This window comes from Rhipicephalus sanguineus, unplaced genomic scaffold (genome assembly GCF_013339695.2).
Source record: "Rhipicephalus sanguineus isolate Rsan-2018 unplaced genomic scaffold, BIME_Rsan_1.4 Seq1091, whole genome shotgun sequence".
Taxonomy (NCBI): Eukaryota; Metazoa; Arthropoda; class Arachnida; order Ixodida; family Ixodidae; genus Rhipicephalus; species Rhipicephalus sanguineus.
The window spans coordinates 16,488-40,001 of NW_023614304.1; the positions used below are offsets into that span (position 1 = coordinate 16,488).

Below are 23,514 nucleotides of genomic sequence, written 5' to 3' on the forward strand. Positions count from 1 at the left end.
TTCGCAGAAATTCCGATGTCGGTATCGGCGTCGGCGTCGTTTGTTGAGAGCGAGAAATCAGCTTGTCCGTGAGCGAAATTGTGAGATAGGCGCAAATAAAGAAATAATAAAAATATTCGGTTCCAGTGGCAGTCGAACCCAGGACTTCTGCGTGGCAAGCAGGTGTTCTAGCCCCGGGATCGTTCGCAAACGCTATGCACGGTTCCTTCTTTATTATTTGTACTTTTCAATTAAAACAATTTTAATTACCCGATTTTGTTCTAGATTTATTGTCCCTTTGCATCTATGTCCCACTTATGCAGTACACAAGAAGTGATTTTAGATTATCTTGATCGGTGCCTTCAGCTAGCGTGGTTTTCAGTTTTTGTATACGAATGAACAAGCGCGTGCAGAAACTATGCACTATATATTCAGCTAGCAGAATTGCAAATATCTTTTATTGTTCAAGCATTGCTGAGTACGCAGTAGCTGCCTCTTTATTGTTTCATAAGTGGCTGCTGGTCGGGAGGATTCGCGTTTAAAATGAAAAAGAAATGAAACGTTAAACACGGGTTCTGTCGCGTGTACACCAAGGTTTGCGGTACGGAGAGGGCTTGCATTAGTTACGAGGTATTTCGCGCGGCATTGGCGGAACCCGGAAGACCGAACGAATGTTTCTGAAAGAAGATTATGGCGCGCTGCTCGCATGGGGCTGCTGAAATATTTAGTAACCTCGCGCTCCTGTCCTTCTCATCCGTGGAAATGTTCATAAAAAAACTAAAAGCAGAAAACATAGCGCCTTTACGATTGCGGTTATATATTGGCAGCTTACATGTCATGATCCTGTGACAACAGCGTTGTTTTCTTGTACCAGTTCTTTCTGACCGATTGTAAACAATTACATAGTACCGCGACTTTCGGAGTTCACTGCCTGCGCGCGCGCGCGCATTTGTTTGTGTGTGTGTGTGTGTGTGTGTGTGTGTGTGTGTGTGTGTGTGTGTGTGTGTGCGCGCGCGCGTGCGTGCGTGCGTGCGTGCGTGCGTGCGTGCGTGCGTGCGTGCGTGCGTGCGTGCGTGCGTGCGTTAGCACATGTTTACGACGCGTTTTCAAATTAACGTTAGCCAATACTACGAAATACTTGCTTCCTAGAAAAGCTAATGGTGTTGTATTTCTACTCCGGCTGCTACCGCCGCTGCTGGCTAACGAGATGAGCGAACTTATCGAAAAGGAAACACACAGTACCATCCACCAACCTCGTCTTGGTATTATAAGTACCCCCCCTGTCAACGGGGCGGCGAAAAGAGTCGTCCAGAAACGTTCCTATACATATACCTTCGTGAAAGAAGAGAACGCAAGCAAAAAAAAATTACGCGGCGTCCTCCAACCCCGCCGCTCCTTAAAGCGATCAACCGCAAATTCCTCTTCCGCAGGCCGACCGCCTAAATCGAGGGGCAATTTCCTTCCCCATTATCCGCTTTGTTCTCCCCTTCTTCGTTGCGATTCCCGTCTTTCATTTATATCGTTTTCTTTCACGAGCCAAACTCAGAGCCAGACTGTTAAGCTTTCCGCGGAGAATTGGTTCCATTTCATATTTCAACCTCTCCCCACTCGTTTCCAATGACAAACGGTCGCCGACCCATTCGGACTGCTCCCTATGCCCTTATTTTCAGTGTTTTTATTATGCTCTTCTTATTCCGGGATGTCTGTATCTAATCTTTTCCTCCGCGCTCGCTTTATTCTGCCTCTGTCCTTACGATGTCGCTGTGGTCTAAGAGAGCCGCAAAGGACTGTCAGGCGAGAGGAAATGCATCGACGACTTTCGGCTCGCAATGGTTCCACACTCCGCCTTGGAACTCCAGCCCCCACCCCATCTGACGTTCTCTCAACACCACGCTACAGCCATGCCCCCTTCGGTAAGCGTCTTCTGTCCTCTGGAACACTTATTTTAGGTGACGTGCTTTTGCCTCAACAGCGAGCATGGCGAGGGATTTTTCGGTAATGTTTCTTACTACGCTTCCCCTACTCTCATATCCCACCCTCCAGCTTCCCGATCGTCATTCCAGTGTTCATCAGGTCTCCCCCACACTTTCATCTCTACCCACATTGCAGCTACGCTGAAATCTTCGTGGAACTGCTTATTTTCTGTCGTTATTTTTTGTTTTTGTTTGCTCAAATTTCTTCACCAGTGGGGTATAGTTGATTCTTGGCAACGTCTACATTGCTCGCCTTTTTGCCCGCCGAGAACAATATGAGATGCCGCTGGAGTAAAGCGGAAGGGTCTATCCACCGCCGATATCGGCTGCCGTTTCGTCTCGCCATGGAGTTCCCGTTGTTTATAAAGCTTTAGACGCAGATCCGCTTCCCGGTCTCGTCTCTTCTGCTTGCGCTTTGCAATGTCTGTGTCATCGCCGGATTCTTGAGTTCACACTGCTCGCAGTGTGGCTCAGTCGCCTCCCTTTCTCCCATATTGTGGGACCCCCCCCCCCCTTTGATCTCCTGACCACTCCCTCGCCCGATGCGTGGGAAAGTGTACTCCGCAGTACGAGCCTTGAAGTACAGCTCCGGGCCATAAAACGAGCGGAGGAGGTGGCGGCCAGGCGCAGCCTGACCGCCGTCCCTCTGTGAAAATGTTTTCACTTCAATAAAGTTGCTTCTCTCTCTCTCTCTCTCTCTTGAGTTCCGCTCAGAATGAATTTATCGCCGCATTGTTACCATTACTGTTTTTCTTTCTGTCTGTCTGTACTGTACGTACTGTGTGTATGTATGTATGTATGTATGTATGTATGTATGTATGTATGTATGTATGTATGTATGTATGTATGTATGTATGTATGTATGTATGTATGTATGTATGTATGTATGTATGTATGTATGTATGTATGTATGTATGTATGTATGTATGTATGTTTTCTGCTTGCTCCGGGCTGCAACGCCAGTCGCTCAGCAGACTGGCGTTGTCGGGTAACAATCTTGTCTGTTAAATCGGCTCGATTTCTAAAGTCGAAACCCTCTCACTATGGGTTGAAGGCTGCCCTTAGGTGCAATCGGGCGCGTGTTTGCGATAATTGTGGTATCTACCCGAACTATGAAATTGGCTGCACTTTGAAGGTGATTTGCTGCAAGTACTGCAAAGGTCATTATTTGCGGCACCTTTTTCTCTTTCTTTATCGTCTCTTAACTTTGTGTTGTTCTGCGAAGCCAGCGAACCGCTGGCGCCAGCGACATCCTGTTTGTTTCTCTGTGCGAACACCGTCATATAAGTAAAGATACAGAGGGTAGTCACAAGCGATTTGGACGAGTCCCTCAGCTGAAGTCGTTAGCATTGGCTAAATGCGAACGACGGCGTCGTCTTTGCGTCTCTAACTGATGACCGAACGACGACAACGCCATGGAGGCACGCGGTTGAGCGCTCTCGCTTTTCCGCCTCTCAACGTCTGTCGTTTCGTGCTAGCCATCCAGACATAAGCGCGAGCACTTAAGACATCAGCAGTGGCTTTCTCTGCGTAAGCAATCGCTCCCTACTCGAATGATCATTTTGTCATAATATTATTGCTCGATTTCGTTTTCACGAAACCTCTGTAAGTTTGTTGAAGGCAGAGAGAAGGCAATAAGAGCGCGCACGTATCCGCCTCATTTATTCTCCGTTCCTTCGACAGAATAGCTCTCGCGCGAGGCAATCCCGCATTTCGTTTTGTTACCGTAATGGCGATGACGGTGCGCTCCAGTCTCGCTGCCACTCAGCAATGCAAGCACTCGTGTACTTAGGCGTCACTTCATGCTTGGCGCCCTCTTTCCCATTCCGGTCGGATGCGCAACCATCGTGCCTTACATTCGCCGTTACTGTGTGTCCACAGCGTCCAGAGGCTTCTTTTCAAACTTTTTGTCGCGGCTGAGCCGCTTTGCGTTCCTCGCGTAATCTCGTTCCGACAGCGTTGGAGCTGGACGGCGATAGTTCTTAGCGACGCACTTGCGCAGCCGCGCGTGGGAGACTTCGCATGTTCCCCGGGGGAAAAGCTCGAATATGCTTGAGCTATGCTTGGCCTGAGCGAGACAGTTTTCGCTAAGGCTGTAAGCAGGATGAGTGATTTATGTGGGCGTCATTTCTTCAGAATCTGTAATGTCAGTGCTGAGCGTGGGATGTGTTGCGGCGTCCTTCTCTCTCTCTCTCTCCGCTGTTTTTGTTTGTTCCTATCTCTGCTTTTCAAGCTGTTTCATGTGTACATGTATGCAGATGTTGTATGTGTCCCTCTCTATGACGCTTATTACGTACACACTATCAGTAATAATTATGATTATATTATTCGGAAAAAAACTGTTGGCAACTATTGACCCACCAGCTTCTCAGAAAACATTCAAATATTCGCTGATCGAAATGTGGTAACAGCTGGTAACATTAAATGCAATCTGGTAATAAAACTCATATCGAAAGCATCTAAACAGCCAAGTTTACTGCTTCTTAGTTTTTAAATGCGAAGCATTTTTAGCGAAGCTTTGGCACTTTGAGCGTTTCTATCTATCTATCTATCTATCTATCTATCTATCTATCTATCTATCTATCTATCTATCTATCTATCTATCTATCTATCTATCTATCTATCTATCTATCTATCTATCTATCTATCTATCTATCTATCTATCTATCTATCTATCTATCTATCTATCTATCTATCTATCTATCTATCTATCTATCTATCTATCTATCTATCTATCTATAGGCACCTACGTCTGGGTGCTCTCGTGATCGCCTCCTTAACTTCGTGTACACCAAAATTGGCATGGGAGGGTAAGAGGATTTGAGGAAATATGACTGTCGGGTCATGACATGAATAACGTGAAAATCCTGTCGAGTACGTCGTCAAACCCTTTCCTCCAGACACGTGTGGCACATACCCGCTTACCACGGGCGCTGCGGTGTACGGGTATGTGCCACACGTAGTAGTAGTAGTAGTAGTAGTACAACTTTATTCATAAGGGTTGGGATAAGGGGTCATGAGCTCTATGGGTGGGGGCCCAAGTCCAGGGCTCCACTGGCTACTGCTGCCTGCCTGACATGACCCAGAAGCGCAAGCTGTACCTCCGGGTCAGAGCTGGCGAGCTGGGCCTCCCATTGCTCGAAAGTATTAGATAGGTTGTATTGGCATAAAAAGGCATCTAAAGTTGGTGGTCGGTTTAGGCATCCCCACGAGATGTGATATAGAGATGGCGAGCCGCCACACCACGGACAGGCGGGCCCATACAGCGTTGGAAAAATTTTGTTCTCAGGTGATTGACAATTTAAATCTACCCAGGAACGGCGAGAATAGACATTGGTAACTTAAATGCGAGAGCGTTAAGAAAAACCGACATCGGCAGCGTTGACCCGACGAATGGAAAGAATGAAAATGAGGATCCCAGCAGGAATCGAACCCAAGCATTTTGCATGGCAGTCAGGTATTCTCTCACAGAGCCACGCCAAGTCTGTAAACTGCTTTGGAAAAACACCCTATGCAGGCGTAATGTCGGTGCAACGTAAACTGTGATTGTGGTGCTGGCTATCTAATTTTATAACAGAGCAATAAACGCTACATATGTACTCCTACGGTACAGGCGTCATGTCAGGTTAGCGTCTGTGGTTCCAGTGTTGGCTCCGCTTTTATAGCAGTCTAATAAACATAGCATTTTTATTTATATGATTCACCAGGCTAAATTCAAGCGTCGCTCGACCCGGATGAATACGTTAACGAAAGCTACGTATGATATTCACATGATCGCACCGTAAAATGCACTTCGTGTCGATAATGCAGACGTACGTACTCTAACGTGAGTGCTGACCTTACGTCACACCATAAGTTACCCTATAAACGCCAGTGCTGTCGACGTGCCCGGTAAGCCCACGATGTGCACACAACTTCTTCAATTACAAAAACATGTCGATCCCCCTCGTAACACTTGGCTCAAAGCCAAAAAATGCAGCATAGAACTACTCGCTGACTGCTTCGCATGATACCGATTCCCACAAGTCGTGGTATCTGCCGACGATTTTTTTTTTACCGCTCGTATTGCAGGATTTTCGACTCATGAGAAGTATAAGGCTTTAGCATTAATAATACATCGTTATAATGTACATTTTGCTAAATAATGTATCATGCAAACGTCAGATATTGGTCGATTTACGGAATCTGTCGGCACGAGATTGATGAATTAAGTTGTAGGGCTTAATGTCTTATTTTGAGAGAGAGAGAGGACCAATGAAAAGCAGAGAGGTTAATCAAGACTGAGTATGATTGGCCACCGTGTAGACATCAAAAGGAGAGAAAATCCGTTATTTTAACGCGATAGCGTTAAACAGCTCGCTTAGCAGAAATTCCAGTGTCGGTGTCGGCGTCGGTGTCGTTGGTTGCGAGCGAAAAATCATCGTCTTGTCCGTGACCGAAAAATCTAGAAATATGCAAATAAAATAAAGAATAAAAAATGGTCGGTTCGAGTCGAACCCAGGCCGTCGGCGTGGCAAGCAGGTGTTCTACCACAGAGCCACGACACTTTTTCTTCTTTTTTTCATAAATGCATAGGAATAATGCCATCAAATGTCGTCATCCATTCCAATAGAATTCATCGCTTTACAATTACATTAACACGCACACATGCAAAAAAAAACACACAATTTCGCATAGTCCAAGGAATCTTCAAAAGTCCGGTAAACAAACGCAAGCGTTCAGAAGCCCAAGCCACTGCGGAACCGGGTCAATAGTCTCAGCAACACTACGCACATTAGCTGCTTCTTCTCTAAAGACAGACCCTATCTAGGGGGTGCCTCGGCATGTCTGTCAATCATGTGGCTTCTCCATAACGAATAAAGACCTAACAACATGAATTAAATCGTACGGTGCATTATCGTTGATACTCTTTTTGGAACTGGAGGAACCTAACACCATGAGATGTAATTGGAAATTCTTTTCTGATCGTTCTCTTAATAATGTCCCAGAAATAAAATGCATCACGGCGATGAATAAAACAACGCACGATTTTTTCAATATCCCTTTTTCATGAATCCATGTCTTTACGGATAAAGTGGAGTACATATTCAGGTGTTTCACAGGATATTTGCCGGGTTTATCTGGAGTTCATCATGGGAAGCCATGAGAAGTGTGGGCTTAGTCTTGTGCATTTGTTTGTGCTACAACTGGTGAGCGCTGTGTCTGTGTGCTTCTTGTAACTTTCTGTGCTGTCTAAGCGCGCTGTTTCATGTTCAAGATGTACCAACTGGCCCGCGAACAATCATGGTGATCCGGGTATTTTTTTTTTCTTTTTCATTTAACCTTAAGGATGTCTGTCACCCGTTTCTTCTGCATGGCTATTATCCGGAACCGTCTTCCTTCTCGTCACAACTCGAGCTGCTGAAGAATCGCAATTATGGGGTTTCTCGAAAGAGATTGTCGACACGGTCCAGTTTTTGAAAGCCAGATATACGTTAGAATACTTGTACAGCGTGGACAGAACGACGCTAACCACCGCACTTGTCAACACCCTTTGCCCCGAACCTGTTTACCGACAGCAATATTTATCTAATTCTGGTCATGATGTGCCCTTCCGTGTGCGTAAAACGTGTATATTGTCGATAACGAAAACGTCGTTCTTTAAGAGCCACGCTATGCCTGAAACTGCTTCGGAAAAGGAAAAAAGCACTATACGAATGTCATATAGTCGAAGGAGTTTCCTTAACGCATGTATTATTGCCGGGCACACGCGTAAAATGGTGAGAAGCAAAAAGGTTAGCGCAGCGCGTTAATCAAATAGGAGTACTCTTTCTTTATTAGGGCGATAGACGAGTGACTGACACTTCGATCCCCGAATCTCTTAACGTAGAACGCTTCGATTAGTTCGCGAGTGGTTTTATCAGGATGCCTAGATAGAACAGTTGCGTCAACGGAAAAGGGTGAACAGCCGCACGTGGTGCAGTGCTGCGCCAAGTGGGCGCCTTCCTTTGACGCCACCGCTCTTTTGAGCTCCTGTAAACGAATATTTAAGCATCGGCCAATTTGTCCCACGTATACACGGCCACATGATAGCGGTAACAGGTACACGACGCAGGTTGCAAATGCGACAAAAGGCAAGCTGTGTTTGACATGACACCTCTTATGTTCTGGGCACTTGGCTTTGGCTGCTATCTTTCTGTCTGCTTTGCTAGATACATTGTTAAGTTAAATTTTTCTCTTTTTTTTCTCTTTTTGTTTTCTCTCCAGCCCTTCCCCCTTTTTTTATCGTTGTGATGCATGTACCCTCACAAATCAGAAGTTGAAACTAATTCTGTTTTTATATGCGAGAGAACCTGTACTACGTGCTCAATTTGTAAGCTTTATATGTGTTGCCTCTTCAATAAATTTCCAGTTGCGAGTGTGCGCCTGTTTCGTCAGTCTCCTCTTTATGTAGCTGTTTTGCATTGCGCCCCCTTTTTCGCTCTTAAGATGAATCGTTACCAACCAGCCCAAGTGGCTGTTTTGCTACAATAAACCAGTTTGTAGTTCGCGCTCAACCTCGTGCGTCCTGTATTTTTTCATTCTGTGCAGTGTCTGCGTTCACTTAGGGCACCTTTAAAGATGAAATCTTGTCTGAAGTTATGATATCTACCGAAATCACGGCATATCGGGCTTATATTAACAATGCATTTGCTTCATCAACGCCAAACACGAAATCCTGCTGAATTCTAAGTACGCATGTCACTTATCCCGTTAATCGGGTTGGCAATCGCCGGGCGGATTCTAAGGGCTGGCGTCACGGCCCTCCGAAAACGCACCACGAAAGCGCGGACAATTTAGAATTGGTCCTTTGGTGCGCCAGCGAACGCCGGTTGTGGTCCAAAGACCAAGTCAGAGTCGACAACACAAACGAAAACGAAATATATGCTCAGTTAAGGCAATACAAATAATACAAACACATGCACACTCGGCTGGCACCAGTTACAACTTCACACTATAACTCAGATGGTGTTTACACAACGGGAGCCAAACAAACAGATCACACGCTACGAATGCAATCGCATGCATTACAACTATTCAACGACAGTTAAAGTCCTGAATAAACAATGGCCTATCCAGTCCGCAATACTGGGACGGTAATCGAATGCTTCTCTTCAAGGAAACGCTCACGCCAGCTCTAGCGTTGATCGTCGTAGCCCAACCGTCGTCGTGACTTGTCACGGCTCACAGGGTGTCGTCATCCGATTCTTCCAGATCGACGATCGACAGACCGCACACCATCATAAACACGTCTTCTTGGCTAACGGAGCCACACGTAGCATAACTACACCATCACCGGGCCGACTGACTCCTTCACTACTTCACTACTTCTCGACTGACTACTCTGACTGCTCGTCGTCGCACGCTTTTATCCCTTCTACCTCGGTTTCTAGAAGCGTCGGGAGTGTTCTCCGTCGTGCAGTACAGCTAAGGCTAGAGAAAGGGCGAGAGCTTTCTCGTAGGTTCGAATCGCGGCGGCATCGCTCGGTGCTGCGTCCCCCCTTCCTTCTAGAAACATCCAGGCTTTGCCGGGCGTTGATCGTGTTGTCTGCTTCTGGCTCCAGTGGGTGAGGAGGATGCGGCGCGCCGGCGTCTTTTGATGTTTGTTTTTTTCGTCTTTCGCGCTTGTTGGGCGCGCGGCTCGCGTCGTTCTGTCTCGCAGCTGCTTGAAAGCGGCCGCGCGCGCGCTTTATAACACGCTCGTTTGTGACAACGCACAAGAGCTGTTGGCAACGCACGGGGATTAAAGTTCGCAAGCAGGCACTGCACTATAACCCCATATAGTAAGCGCATACTTAGATGTCTACTATCGACCCACACAAGCTCTCTGCAAGTGGTATATCGGCTTATAGTACATATACTAGCTGTACCGACCCGCCACGGTGGTCCAATGGTTATGTCTACGTTGACATAAAGGTCGCGGGTTCAAATCCCGGCCGCGGCGTACGCATTTTCGGTAGAGGCGAAAATCCTTGAGGCCCGTTAGATTGAAATGCACGTTAAAGAACGCCAGGTGGTCGAAATTTCCTGAGCCCTCCACTACGGCGTCCATTCATAATTATATCGTCGTTTTCGGAAGTAAAACCCCAACAATTATTATTAATATTATTATTAGCTATACCAACTCCACCTTGGCCCATATACAAAAAAAACGTTTTACGCTAGAATTGCGCTTAAAGGGGCTCCGTAGCACTTACAGAACACGGCCGGAATACGATGCCGATCGGTAGTCGAGGCTCCTGTGAACATGTGAGCGAAATAACAGGGCGCTGAAGCGCTGACTGTTGGGCCACTTGGTGCACCTTTGCGAGGTATCTGAGCGAAAAAAAAGAGCACAGGAAAAAGAAAACGTTGTAGATAGCAGAGACGCTCACTCACAGGCACTCAGGAGCGTCTGTCCTGTCGACAATGTTTTCTTCCCGTATACCGTTTCTTTTCTTCTTCTGTTTTTTTTTCGCTCAACGATTTCACAATACAGCGCTGCATGCGGCAGAGAATTAACAATTGCGTTTCAAAGACAGCTGGAAAGCGCTTGTTCTTCTCTGCGCAAATTCCCTGTGCAGAAAGATGGTTTTAAAAATTGTTTCGTCTTCTTTTAGGAAAGCAATACTCGTGATGCACGATCCTTTAGACCGCCGGTATATTGCGTTCCGGAAATATTGGAAATCATTACTTTTTCCAAGACAATAGATATTCATTAGCAGATTAGCGCGCAGCCAGCCGTGTGAATTGGGCTGATGATTCACTAATAATAATAATACAGCGCCGCATCTCTTCAGCGAAGCGGGCTCGTACGTAAAAGACACGACCGCGAGAGGACGATTCGGATAGAGCATGTGCTGAATAAGCCGCACAAATGTTGTACGTATGTACAGAGTCGTCCACATTTAAGCTGAACACCTCATTAGTATTCAAGACCTCATTGAAGCTGTTGTTTAATACATAATTTGGAAAATCATTACTGTGTTTGTCGACACCATGATTAGACGTTCTATAACGGGCATTGCACTCGTGAAGTATAAGAAATGTTCTAGTTTTACCGGTTTGAATACTAATGAGGTGTTCAGCTTAGATGTGGTCGACCCTGTACATACATGCGCACGAAGCGCTCGATTCGTAAACAGTCCCCAGACGGCGAGACAACAGCAATCAAATAAGGAGCGCGCGCCGGGCACAATGGACAGGAATTACGCTTCTATGGCAGCCCATATCCTCGCATTCCTCCTTATTTAGGCTCTTCGCGCCGTAATGTGAGCTTGCACGCGCTGTCGGAAATATGCTAGCATTTACACCGTGCTTACTCATCACCATCGTCGTCTAATCATCATCACTGAATGATCGTAAATGCATAGGCGAACTAGGATTCGCGATAGCCTCTAAAGAACTCCTAGCTACGTTATTCTGCGTGGGAAAGGGGTTAGCCGGAGGAAAATACTATTGGCAAAAGCCGTGTTATCGTGTAGCATGCGACAGGCTCTCGGACAAGCCGTTAAGGCAGGTCGTCAACGGAAGCGCCGAAACCTTTATCGCAGTCCGCGAGTATGGTGCACCGGCTCCCCGACCGCTGTCTCCACTCTACCGTTCTTTCCTTCTGCCTTCACTTTCACGTAAAGTTATGACCATGCGTGCAGGAAAGCAGCACTCGCCAGCTACCTCAGTGACGGCGGACGCCGCGAACGGACCGTACAATTACCGCGCACTACGCTCACCAAACTGTACTACGTGTAATGTTTGGCACCATTTTCACTCTCTCAAAACGTCCTCTCTCACTCACACTCTGCCTCTCCAAATCTCAATTTCCTCCTCTTTCCCTCTGGAGCTTCCCGGTCGGGAACGCGTAATTAGTTTTGCCAGGCAATTCAATTACTCGCTCGTTTCGTTGCAAGCAAGGGCATGGCGCAGTGAGCGAAGTCCGCCTCGCGTGCTTTGACCGGTGCTTCGCTCACACGCGTCGCCGCAGCAAGACGAGAATAGACCGCGAAAACGAGTGCGGACGATTTGCGCGGCGTGGCGAAACAACCGCCGGAAAGGTAAAACGGCGCGCCTGGCAACCGCCGTACGTCGTCGTGTCGACGCGTTCGCGGAAGGGAAAGCGTCCCCGGGTGGACCAAAATCTCGATACGCCCCTTCCCGTCTCCGCAACCCCTTCGGCCTCGAACCATCGCCGCCGCCGCCACCACGGTACGCTCCGGAGAGATGGAGTGCGGAGAGCTTTGGATTGCTTTGCCCGTGTTCGCTTCTCTCGTTCGGTTCCTCGCTCTTTTTATTTTCTTGTTTTGGACGATAAATCCGAAGATTCCTCTTCCCTACTCGAGGGCGTCCATCGATCGAGACGCAATTAGGCTCTGTCGTGTATGGCTGCCCTGCTGCTGCTCTCCGCTGTGCAGAAAAGTAACGGGGGGATGCATTGCCTGCTTGCCAGCGCCGCAGCTGCCGTGCCGGCTAAGCCTTATAATGATAATGCCGAGCAGCTTAGCGGCGTGGCCACGCTCCGGAAAGGTAAAACTGCGCGCCTGGCCCCGCAGTACTGAGAGCTCTTGGGATTTTTTTTTGTTTTTTTTTTCTTTTTCTAGTTCTTTTTTTGGGGGGTATACGGAACTTTGGATTGCTCTTCTAACTTTGACATTACTTAATAATGGGTTTGGTAGTCTGGTCTTGCTCACCATCTTCAGTGTGGCGTGGGAAGCACCGGTTTCTCTCTCTCTCTCTCTTTTTCCCCCGTATGTTTGTACTTCAATAGTACGTGCGGTTCGTTATGGAGGCTCACAGAGTACGCAGTTCCTTACAACCTTTTTTGCTTCTGCTTGAATGTTTTGGGTAATCATTTATAAACGGGCTGTGTACGCCTTCTAAGTAGAAGGCTTCTGGTCCTTTTCTTTTGTTTAAAATATGAAGCTGCATTTTTTCTTGATGTCATTCGCTTCGAATACGTGCTTTATATGTGTGCATGTGTGTAGAGAGGGGAGTAAGTCAGCATGAACGTGCTATGTGATCTGTGACCTTCCTAGTCTTTTCGGTACTCATTAGTCATGTGGAAATGCGAGTACATAATTATAAGAGGATTACACAGATGCTACCATGACGACGCGAAGTCTGCAGGGTGTTTCAGCTAAAAAGCACCAAGTACGAAAAAATCAAACATAGGTGATACGCTTCTCCAATTAGTGCAGTATTGTTCTGAGCCATATAGAGCACATCAGAATATTTTTTTAACACAAAAGTGTTTTATGCCGGGGTCCACCACGGCTCCACTGACGTATTTCCGTCACGGATATGACGTTGTAAAATATAAAGACTAACATATGGCAAAGAAAAAAAACTATAAGAAAAAGTTTTGTCACCGGGAGTCGAACTAACGACCTCTCGATGGCCAGCGCGCAGCGCGAAACGACTCCGCCACAGACGGCATGTTCTCAGCTCTGCTAACGGCGAGCTATTTATGTACACCATTTGCCGGTGGCGGTACAGCGTGTTTTCGTTATCACTAGCGAGATGGCGCGAAGGGCTCGAAGAGCGCGCTTTAAAAGTCATCCCCCACGCGAATTAGCGCGCGCCTCGACAGGGCGTGGTCGCTCGTGCGGGCGCTTATCTCGTGATTTCGGTGGTTTGTACGTCTTGCGCTCTGCCGGCAAGTTTCCGTGTAGAGCACGAAGGTCACCTCGCTCACTGCAGCGGCCGCTTTTGCGAAAGGAGCGCAAGGAGCGCGCTGCTCACACAGAAATAAGCTACAACTGTGACAGTTCGCGCTCATCCTGTGTATGTTCGTTCCGCGCGTCCTTTCTGCTTGAGCAGCGCATTGCAAGTTTCGAGCGGCTTGCCGTTCTTCGTGTAACATTACAATTTGATGCTGTAGCATTCATTCCTTCGCGCTTGGGGCGAAAGAATGCACAATAAAACGCTCAACTACGTCTGTGAAGACACGTTTCACTTTCATGTTATACCGATTCCCATGACAGAAAGATCAGCCACGTTTTTTTCAGTCCGCCAAGCTCGGTAATTAACAAAGATTGCTTAACGAACTTTTTAAATACTAACTCTAGAGAAAAGTTTTCGCTACAAAAGTTGTAGTGCTTGTTCAGAAACATCGAATTTTTTAAATCTCTGCTAAGATAACTCCCCTGCTTAATTTTTCCCGGCCTTTTTTTAAGTGCGCATTTTAAAAAAGTAGCACGTGACTGCCGTCTAACGCGCGGCGCTTTTAGTGGCCTCAAATGTAAGTTGAACGAATTATCAAAGGCTCCTCCACGCACGAAGGTCGATTGAGCAGGCTACCGGTGACTGCGATGGACGCTAAATGATGATATAGGCGAACCATTAAAAAAAAAAGAAAGAAAGATCTACGAAAGAGCAGCGGTCACGTGTGAGTACTTTCATCTCGGTCCTTCATCCCGATCTCACCCTCGCCCCTTCCAATGTATCTCTTTATTGGTGCGAAAAGAAAAGAAAAAATGCCTACGCTGCATCAAATGATGCCTATACGGTTTCATGTAGCATTTGCTCCGTGGCTGCCGCTTTTTCATTGAAGAATTTTGTTGTTGTTGTTGTTGTTGTTGTTGTTGTTGTTGTTGTTGTTGTTGCTGCTGCTGCTGTTGTTGTTGTTGTTGTTGTTGTTGTTGAAACGGTATGCTCAATTTGTCGCTTAACGTCCACCACAGTTCAGAATGATCGCTTCGGAAACCATATGCGCTCCCTGATTCCTATAAAATCACACGCCTTAATTTGAATTATAGATAATAGCTCTACATTATCATGAACCAGTGACACGTTGATGTTCACATTAATAATCTTAAATATGCATGCGCCGCATGTCCATATTCACAGATTCTTATACGGGGTTCTGTGTAAAGAAATCTGTACATTGATATAAGCTTATGTTACCTGTATAAGATTACGGTTAGGTTGCGCTTTATATTGGGTGAGCACACCGCAGCACTGCGTATTGTTTTAACGCAATAGCGTTAAAGAGTTCTTTTCGCATAAATTCTGGCGTCGGCGTCCTTGGCTGTGAACGAAAAATCAGCCTTGTTCGAAAGAATGAATGAACAAACTTTATTAAAGGTCCGGCAGTTTCCTCCGGGCGAAGCAGTGGGGAAGAGGGGATTAACCCCTGTCCCGTCCCACCCTCCGTCGATGATGATGGTGTCAGGTGACGGTTCGAAGTCCTTGGACCCGGGTGGCATCAGATGCAAATAAATAGCAAAAATATTAGGTTCAAGAAGGAATCTAACCCAGGTCTTCTGCGTGGCAAGCAGGTGCCCTACCACACAACCGCGCCACTGCTTGTAACTGTTTCGGGAAAAAAAAACCTTGTACAGATATCATGTAGTACGAGGAGCCTCCTTAACGCGTGCTGTATTGCAAGCGTGGCAGAAGCGTAGAATCGCACCAGTCGTCAAAACATGTGTGTTGTGAAACGATTGGTTGGTTTAAAGGCCCACCAATTACAAAGCGCACAAGCATAATTAATCATCATTAGCAGCAACAGCGTCAACAAAGTGTGCAGTTGCGCGGGTGCGCGCTTTGCCTTACGGATGCGCAGTGGGTACTTCGCCAATTCGCAAAAAGAAGAACTATGCCATAGTGGGCACTTCGCAACTCTATAGACCTTATGCAAAATCTGCTGCCATCTAGCGGCTGCCGTGCGTGCTCCGCATCTGCACACTCGGAGCGTACGTATCAACGTGTGGCGGCCGATAGGAACGGCAATGCCGACATATTTTCGTGTGCCGTGTTGCTGAGATTGAGGAAAATGGGATACTGAAAAAATGTTAGCAGGAAACTAGCTTCCATGTGTTATTAGATTTCCTCGCGGCCGACGAGAAGCGGCAGATCGTTCCGTTGCTCCGGCTACTGCTTACGACCAACGCCGTGTTTACGTTTTCCATTCTTAATATATGTGGTATGTGACAGCATCGGCACTTATCAGAGAACACTCTTTCGTGTCATGCCGGAACGAGACAGTTTTCGATTCGTGTACTTGCCGGCACAGACAAACCGGCTTCGTGTACGAGCTCCAAAGCTGCATCGTGGTTACTCGCGCATGCCTGCGCTGCTGTTGATAGCATTACTTTGTTTATTTCATTGCTATAACGATTACACGTTAAACAGGTAGCTCGTGCGCGTCATCGATTCTCAGCGAATGAACCGATTGTGCTGGAACGTGTTGTTTGTAGTTTGTTTTCGGTTGTGGAGTTTAACAAGGTAGCGTTCGGCGGGATGCTATGCGCGCGTATTGTTTCACTATGCGTATTTTTCAACCATTTCATGTGCTGTCACTGACGAATTCAGAGGGGCGGCCCGGATGGCCTGACCCCCCCCCCTACTTTCTTTTTTTTTATACCCAAGAAGAGCACATATCAGGTTCGCCCAGCTGACGCTGATCGCCCTTCGGAAAAAATGCTGTATCCACCTCTGTGTGCTATGAAATATTAACAGATGCTTTTGTGCGGCCCTTTTCGTATGAAACTAAAAAAAAAATGCTGTTCCCGCAGATGTGTTATATTCGATCGTGGGTACCCTACCGTTGGTTACGCGCTGAGGTGGTTTCGCAAGCGTTCAGTCGGTGACGCAAAACTGCCTTGCTGCAACGGGTTGAAATTGTAAGGCGCCAGTAGGCCCCGAAAGGGACGATGTGAACGCGAATATTCTTGGCGGATCGTGTTATTTACGAGGACATGTCAGAAGGCTATTCAATAAAATACTAGCTAATCGGCGCGTACTTCTTGGAGTAACTAACGCGTTTTATGTTCACTTTTCACGTGCGTGAGAAACGGACCTTACATTTTAATCGTGCGGTAGCTCTATGCAAAACATACATCGGTGACTACAGCAGCGAAATATTTATTGTTTCAGACATAACAAACAGGAGAACGTTTTATTTAAAATAAGATGCACAATACATTAGGCTGTTCCTTATGAAATACGCTTTGAAGTGGGACAACAGCACTTTCTTACCGTCATCGCTGTGCCCAGCCGCGTCGCGCGCTAATGCCTCCTCCCACCAATAATGCACTACATGCATGGTATTCCGATAGCTAACAACGCTTCATTCGCTGCACTATAAACAGACAAAATTTATAACCAAGCGCAAAGCTTCATTCTCAACGAAGACAGGCTTACACGTGACTCGGTGACAAACATGTCCTTTCTTCTTGTTGCGACGCAGTTCTTGACACGTAATAATTGCCAACGTAAAAATTCGGAAATGCCGGTAACGTGTGCAGGGCTCGTCTGACGTTTTTATGCCCCGGTTGCCGACTATCAACTAAGGTACACACAAGAAGTTATAGCAGCGATAGCAATACGATTCGGACACAAGCCTCCAACATGGCGCCGAATCGGTAGTTTCGTCAAACCTCCGACAGAGGGCAGCAATTTTGCATAAGGTCTATACTCGCAGTAGGCATTCTAGGATAGTCTAAAACGGCCGACGTTACGCGCACAGGCGTCCCTTTCCTTGCGGCACGGCGTCCACCGAGAAGTGAAGGCAGGCTAGCTATTGAGAAAAGGCTATGCTTATGGAGCCTGATTACGCTGTCGCGTTCTACTCTTGGAGGCGAAGCTCAAGCGTCCTCCAATTTTTTCAAGATGAAAACTATGCTGTAAAGTGAAAATGGGAATGAAAGAAGTTAAATATTTTTTAAAAGATGAGTCTAATAGCAAACGGAGTCAGGCGTACTCCTTTTGCTGACGAACATTGTCATTCTGAAGTGCAGCTCTTCTTTGAAGAGGCGACGATGGTTTGGGAGGTCCCACGGCTGCCATTAACGGCCACTTTCTGGCGCCCAGCAATCGACGCCCAGATATAGCGGTAGTCCTTGAAAGCAACGAACAAGTACACCCCTTGTAGTCCGACGAGAAAGTTCACTACGACGTCAATCTCGGCAAAAGGCACGAACGTGCCCAGGAAGGCGACCATCCACGCGGCTCCCATGATGAGCGCGAGGCGGCAGAACAGCGCCATGCGGGTTCGGTGTCGCTTACGCTCGCAGTCCGCGCTGGCGTTCACGTCTTGACCCTCTCGGACGCCCGCAGCGCCGGACGCGATGTCGCGGATGTAGAAGACGGTCTTCAGGTACACGAAGAGAGAGAAGAGCGTGAGCGTTGCCATGGGAACCAAGAAGTACAACACTAAACCCCAAAGGGTGCCGATCCAGCAAGTGACGGTTCCGTATCTGGGCGATACTTCGGAATCCGGAGTCAGGCAGTGCACCAGAAGAGCCGAGGCGACGACAACTAACGGTAGGCTCCAGGACAGCGTGGTGTAGAGAGCGAGAGTCCGGTCGCGAGCCGACGAGAGCTTAGCGGAAGTGATGTTGCTGCAGATGTCGTAAGACAGTACGCCGGTCCAGCAGAAGGTCGATAGGAAGCCGTAGTGGACGAGTACGGCAACAACCATGCACTCCACCCCATGTACGTCGACGAAGCTTGTGAACAAGTACAGCAGCTGCGTGATCATCAGCGTGACCGAAAGACACAGAGTACACTTGGACGAGAAGCTTCGGGATCCCTTGTAAGCACAGAAGACGACGACCTTGAGCGCGAGGCAGCATACGGACACGGACATGCAGATGACCGTTACGTAGTTGTAGACATTGAAGTACGCGTTGGGTGATGCGTCGGCATTGTGACCACCGACAGGGTGAGTAGGTATCGTTCCGTTCGTGAGTCTGTTTCCGCGGCGTAGCATTAGGAGGTCTTTTTTCTTCAGGTTCGGGGCCTCCCTGATGTAGCAGTGACCGTCGTGCTCGGCGTAGCACGTCGGAGTACTAACCACGGGCTTGAATATGGCTGCCAGGTTTGGAGGGTGGGCAGAAGCTGGTCTCTTTTGTCCGGTGGGGCGCCAGCGCTTGGGTACTGTGAAGTTGGACACCTGCCTCGTTTGGCTGCAAGACAGTCGGGACACGTTGGCGCCGTTGCACGTGGCACAGTACACATTCCGATAGGTGGGATAGCGTGGATTTTCCGCGTCGCTGATGGGTGCGTAGTAGGTCTTGCACGTGCCCGAGATGTGCTCGCCGACATGTTGATCGCACGCGTCATCGGGTTTGTCCGAGACGCATGGTCTCAGGTACAGCTCGGGATCGCCGCTTACAACTTGGGGCAGGAGTGCACGGACAGGTTTTCTTGATCCCATCGATATGGCGTCCCAGAAGGTGGCGTTCGCGACATCGTTGTTGCAGAGCGCGCAGAAGCCATTTCTGGAACGATGCAGTCAAATTACGTGAAGTGAGAACCTTGCATGAAATGTTAAAGGGATGAGGGAAAAAATTACACTAATAAGTTACAGCTTACCAACAAACGTTCCAACAAATAAAAGTAGGTGTGAAAATGTTGCCTGGAAATGACACCTCCCTCTCAAAGCACGCGCTTGGCCTTCTGATATACTTAACCGCGGTCAGTTTCTGAATATAGGATTGCGGAGCAGTGTTGTCAGGTTGTACATGCTCGTAATGTCAAAATAAGGAGGCACAAACGCAACGAAAAGCAGATGTTGAAACTTCAAGTTTTCTTGAATTAATTATATCATGATAAAGAAGCATTAACACTCGCTCAATTTGACATGAACACGTAATTTTTACTCGGTGCTTAGTGGCGTTCCATGCAACATACAGTTCATTACTGGAAACAGCACTAAAAAAAAACGAGACAAGAACACGCACGACCAAGCGCTGTCCGTTCAATTCTTACCCCGTTGTTTTCTCGCACCTTTTCCAGTAATCAAACCGTACCAAATGGCTCAATCTCAGAATAACAGAGAGCTAAGCTAGTTGGTAAGTATTCATTCTAAAAAGACAGGGCGTGCAAACACGGACACAAGAAAGAAGTCAGGACATCACACCGCGGCATTTGTGGTGTCCTGACTTCTTTCTTGTGTCCGTGTTTGCACGCGCTGTCTTTTTAGAATGGCTCAATCTCAGACCCTTTTATGCAGTTCAAGTGTGTTATATATGCCTTATGAAAGGGAGACTTACATATACATGAGCCAATAAGCCTCTAAAGTGCGTTCCGAGTTAGGGAGCTTCTTGAAGGACATAATAAGAAGATTACTCAGTCACCGAGACGTTCAAGTGTTCGTGCACAACAGTGTCGCCTTCTTCTGTGCGGACTAGCGCAGAAGAAACGACAGAGAAGCGCTAATGCGACAGTGTCCAGAGAATCTACGTAAGCAATCTTGCCTCCACGGGATGTTCTCCTCCCCATCAACAGTGAATATCAGGAGAAAAAAGCGAAAGAAGAAGCTCAAGCACGGAGTCCAGTGCGAAGTGAGGGCAGATATCCTGGCTCACCTGTAAGTGACGTGATTGATGCTTGTCGCCGGTATGTGATGGAAGGTCTCGTTAAACGAGTGCCCGTTCTCGCACGCCGTCCTCACCTCGTCTTGCGGCCATGATGGCAGGCATCCAACTACCATGGAAACGTGCTTTATCAGCCGAGTTGAGACTTGAACCGGTACGCAGGAGATCTCCGGAAATTCGGTCTCGTCCTCCGGTAAGAACTCCACGTCCCAGCAGCAGTCCCTGTACACTCTGCAGTTTGGCGCGCACGAACAGGTGACAACGTATGTCCCGGGCTCGCAGCTCAATAGGTCGTTAGAGCATCCGTGCAAGTTGGCCGGGCACCGCATCAACGACTCGAATGCGACGTCCTCAATGTCCTCGTAGGTGCCTCTGGACACCGTCCAAGGCAAGGTGGCGTTGCACTCTTCCGCGACTACTCCACCGGGCTTCAAAAGTGTCGCTGACAGTGCGCAAAGCAACCGAGCAATCGACGTGGAGCAACGCCTCATACTTCATCAAGCGGTGTCCTCCACCATCACTCGTCTCACCTGAAAAAAAACATGGCAGATCCAAAGTGTTACACGTTAGCCTTTAGTGTAAGAAGCTCCGTCTCCTTTTATAAATTGCCCTTATCCCGAAGTGTTCGAGAATGAAGTAAGTGCACTAATACGGTGCAATCTTTTATCGATCCATTCGTATTAAGAAACGGTCTACGAAGGTATTTTATCTCAATAATCCGAAGAGGAAGAGTGTCATAACGAAAGTAAGATAAGTTCTTGGCAGCGTATTTCAGTCATGAGCTTAGCTAGACATGGGCCTTCACTATTAAATATACGTGAAAAAGAATGCACAATCAACGTCAAAAGTTTATGGACCACGAGAAACGAGAAAAAGCTTAGCATTCCCGCTGCCTCGGCAGGCAGTCTTGAATTTACATTTCCGGCCAGTTCTAAAACACGGTAAATGAATGTACTGTCCACTACAACCGAATACAGTTTCAAATTCCTGAAAAATTCACAGTTTTCTCAGACCTAGTGGTTTCTAAATTTTCGACGCCGACTACACATCGGGAGCGTTATTAGTTTATAACATATGACACAAACCGCTTAGTACACATGACATCGACGTACAAAAAGAAAACACTTCCTTCTCCCAGTATAAGCATGGACGGACCACTCGATAAAGGCCACCACTTCGACCACACGAGCATCAACTACTTCGAGATCTAACAGCTCGAATCGATTAAGAACAAATTAGCACTGTAGTCATGATCTTCTTAGCATAGAACTTCACCGTCGACTCCACGACGGCTCCATGCATGCTCAGTGTGGGCATGAAATTTCTTGCTGTTGATGGAAAAACTCCCGTCAACCAGCCCACTTAATTCGTGTTATAGATGACACGCTGACGCATAAACTTCACTCAAGGAACGATTCAAGGCAGCTCCGGCGCTAACTTGACTATCTCAAGTAAAACGCTCGAGATTTCCTCCAGTCGATGAGCGTTTCGAGTGAAGGGCGATTTGTGAATGGCAAAACAGCCCTCGAGGAGCGTTTCGAGTGAAGGTTGGACTCTTAGTCAGCTGAAAATTTCTACAGCCCCGTGCAAGTATACGCTAAGGCTTACCTAGTTCTGTCGTAACTTTCGCAGCTCGACATACGAACAATACTGTTCTGGGCGACGTCACTACTGACAGACTTCGATTGCCGCGTAAGATAACGTTGCTCTCAATAAGAAACACCGCTCACCTTTGGACTATGTCATGGTGGGTAGTGGTTGCCCGTATGTCGCTGTTCTCCCTTTTCATACGAAAAGAATAAACGCAAATGCGAAACGATACCGCGGCACCAGATACTCGATGTATACATTTAGCGGCCAGCTTCAAAGACTACGTTCATTTCCGGATATCATGTCAGCGACCAACTTAGAGAGCTTTTCCGCCAAAGGTGCTACGTTGACACGCGCGAGGTCTGCTTTTAGTAAGCCGATGCTATCTCGTGTTTGCGCGACCTGGAAATTGCGTACTCTGGCTTTTTCTGCCTTCTTTTGTAGTACAGTCCCTGAAGCCCTCTAGAGCTGTGTATAATAGCAAGCTAGATACGGCTCACTCCCTCTTTCTCTCCTTCTTTCCCTCTGAAACTGGTGTGTTTCGTCGAATGGCCAACCAATGCCGACTGCACAAAGATTAGAGGACTTTCCCGAGCCCGGTACCCAAGTGGGACCCAAACGCGACGCAGAAGTGTATTCGCATGTCGTCCTTGACACGGAGGATACAGGATGCGTGAAAATCGGCCCTGATAATCACGATTTAGGGTGCGGAGGAGAAGTGATTCACTAACGATAAAGCAATTGACGTGCGTGAAAATACACGCTCAGTGAAACGCACTGGTATTTTCCCACACTATTTGTTTCCCTACGTGAAGCATTTCTTTGCCTGATCGGTATCTCGATCGCAGGAGACCTTTTTGTGAATGTAAATGTTATCACTAGCCTATTCTATAAAAAGCAAAGCGAGTAAGCGCTCCGATGTTCTGCGTAATTAGGCGGTATATCACGGCTTCAAATATCAGCATCATACAGATGCATGTATGCATGTAGAGCATCGGACGCGTTATTCGAAGGTCGCAGGTTCGGTCCCTGCCGGTGGCAATTTATCTTTTCGTCCACTTTACTTTCTTCAAACTTATATCCGAATTATTACACATAACATCTCCTATACTTTCTTTGGTATTATTGTCTGTTAGTTCTCATTAGTATTGTGTCTAACAAAGAAAAACGAGCCCTTAAAAGCCATCTTCTTTCCTTCATACAGATGCATAGTTATTCGTAAAGCATACAGAGTTCCTATATAATAGAAGGTCACATGATATTGACTGCGTATTGATCTTTCTTTACTTAGGGTGTGCGTGCTTTATCTTAGTATGATCCACTGGGTATGTACCCATGCCTATGTGCCCATTGTTGACGAATCTCCCAGGCGTCCGCCTACAGACGGACGCCTGGGAGAGAGAGAGAAGTGATGTATAAAGCGGTTAGCATAGGTCCAGCAGAGGTATTTACGGTTGTTTATATCCCACACGGTACAGAGGGGGTAGAGATTGGAATAAAAGGGAGCACAAATGAAGTAAACCGCCTAAGCAATCCCGCAGCACCAGGCAGCCTTATCAAAGTTTGTATGTAGACCCATAGACGTCGGAAACTTGACGTACGGTTCTCCGCGATGCAAGGCGCACCATAGGGGCCCCGACGTTTCCATAAGCGTT

General features: G+C 47.3%; 1 protein-coding gene across 1 annotated transcript; it reads right to left on the reverse strand.

Annotated features, from left to right (window-relative positions):
* Positions 1 to 16,866: 16,866 nt before the first annotated feature.
* LOC125756506 (uncharacterized) lies at positions 16,867 to 20,796 on the reverse strand. The gene is made up of 2 exons (XM_049411359.1): positions 20,261 to 20,796; positions 16,867 to 19,171 (listed from the first exon to the last, which is right to left on the reverse strand). Exons 1-2 carry the CDS (start codon positions 20,758 to 20,760, stop codon positions 17,671 to 17,673), a joined length of 2,001 nt encoding a protein of 666 aa, XP_049267316.1. The 5' UTR covers positions 20,761 to 20,796; the 3' UTR covers positions 16,867 to 17,670.
* Positions 20,797 to 23,514: the final 2,718 nt, after the last annotated feature.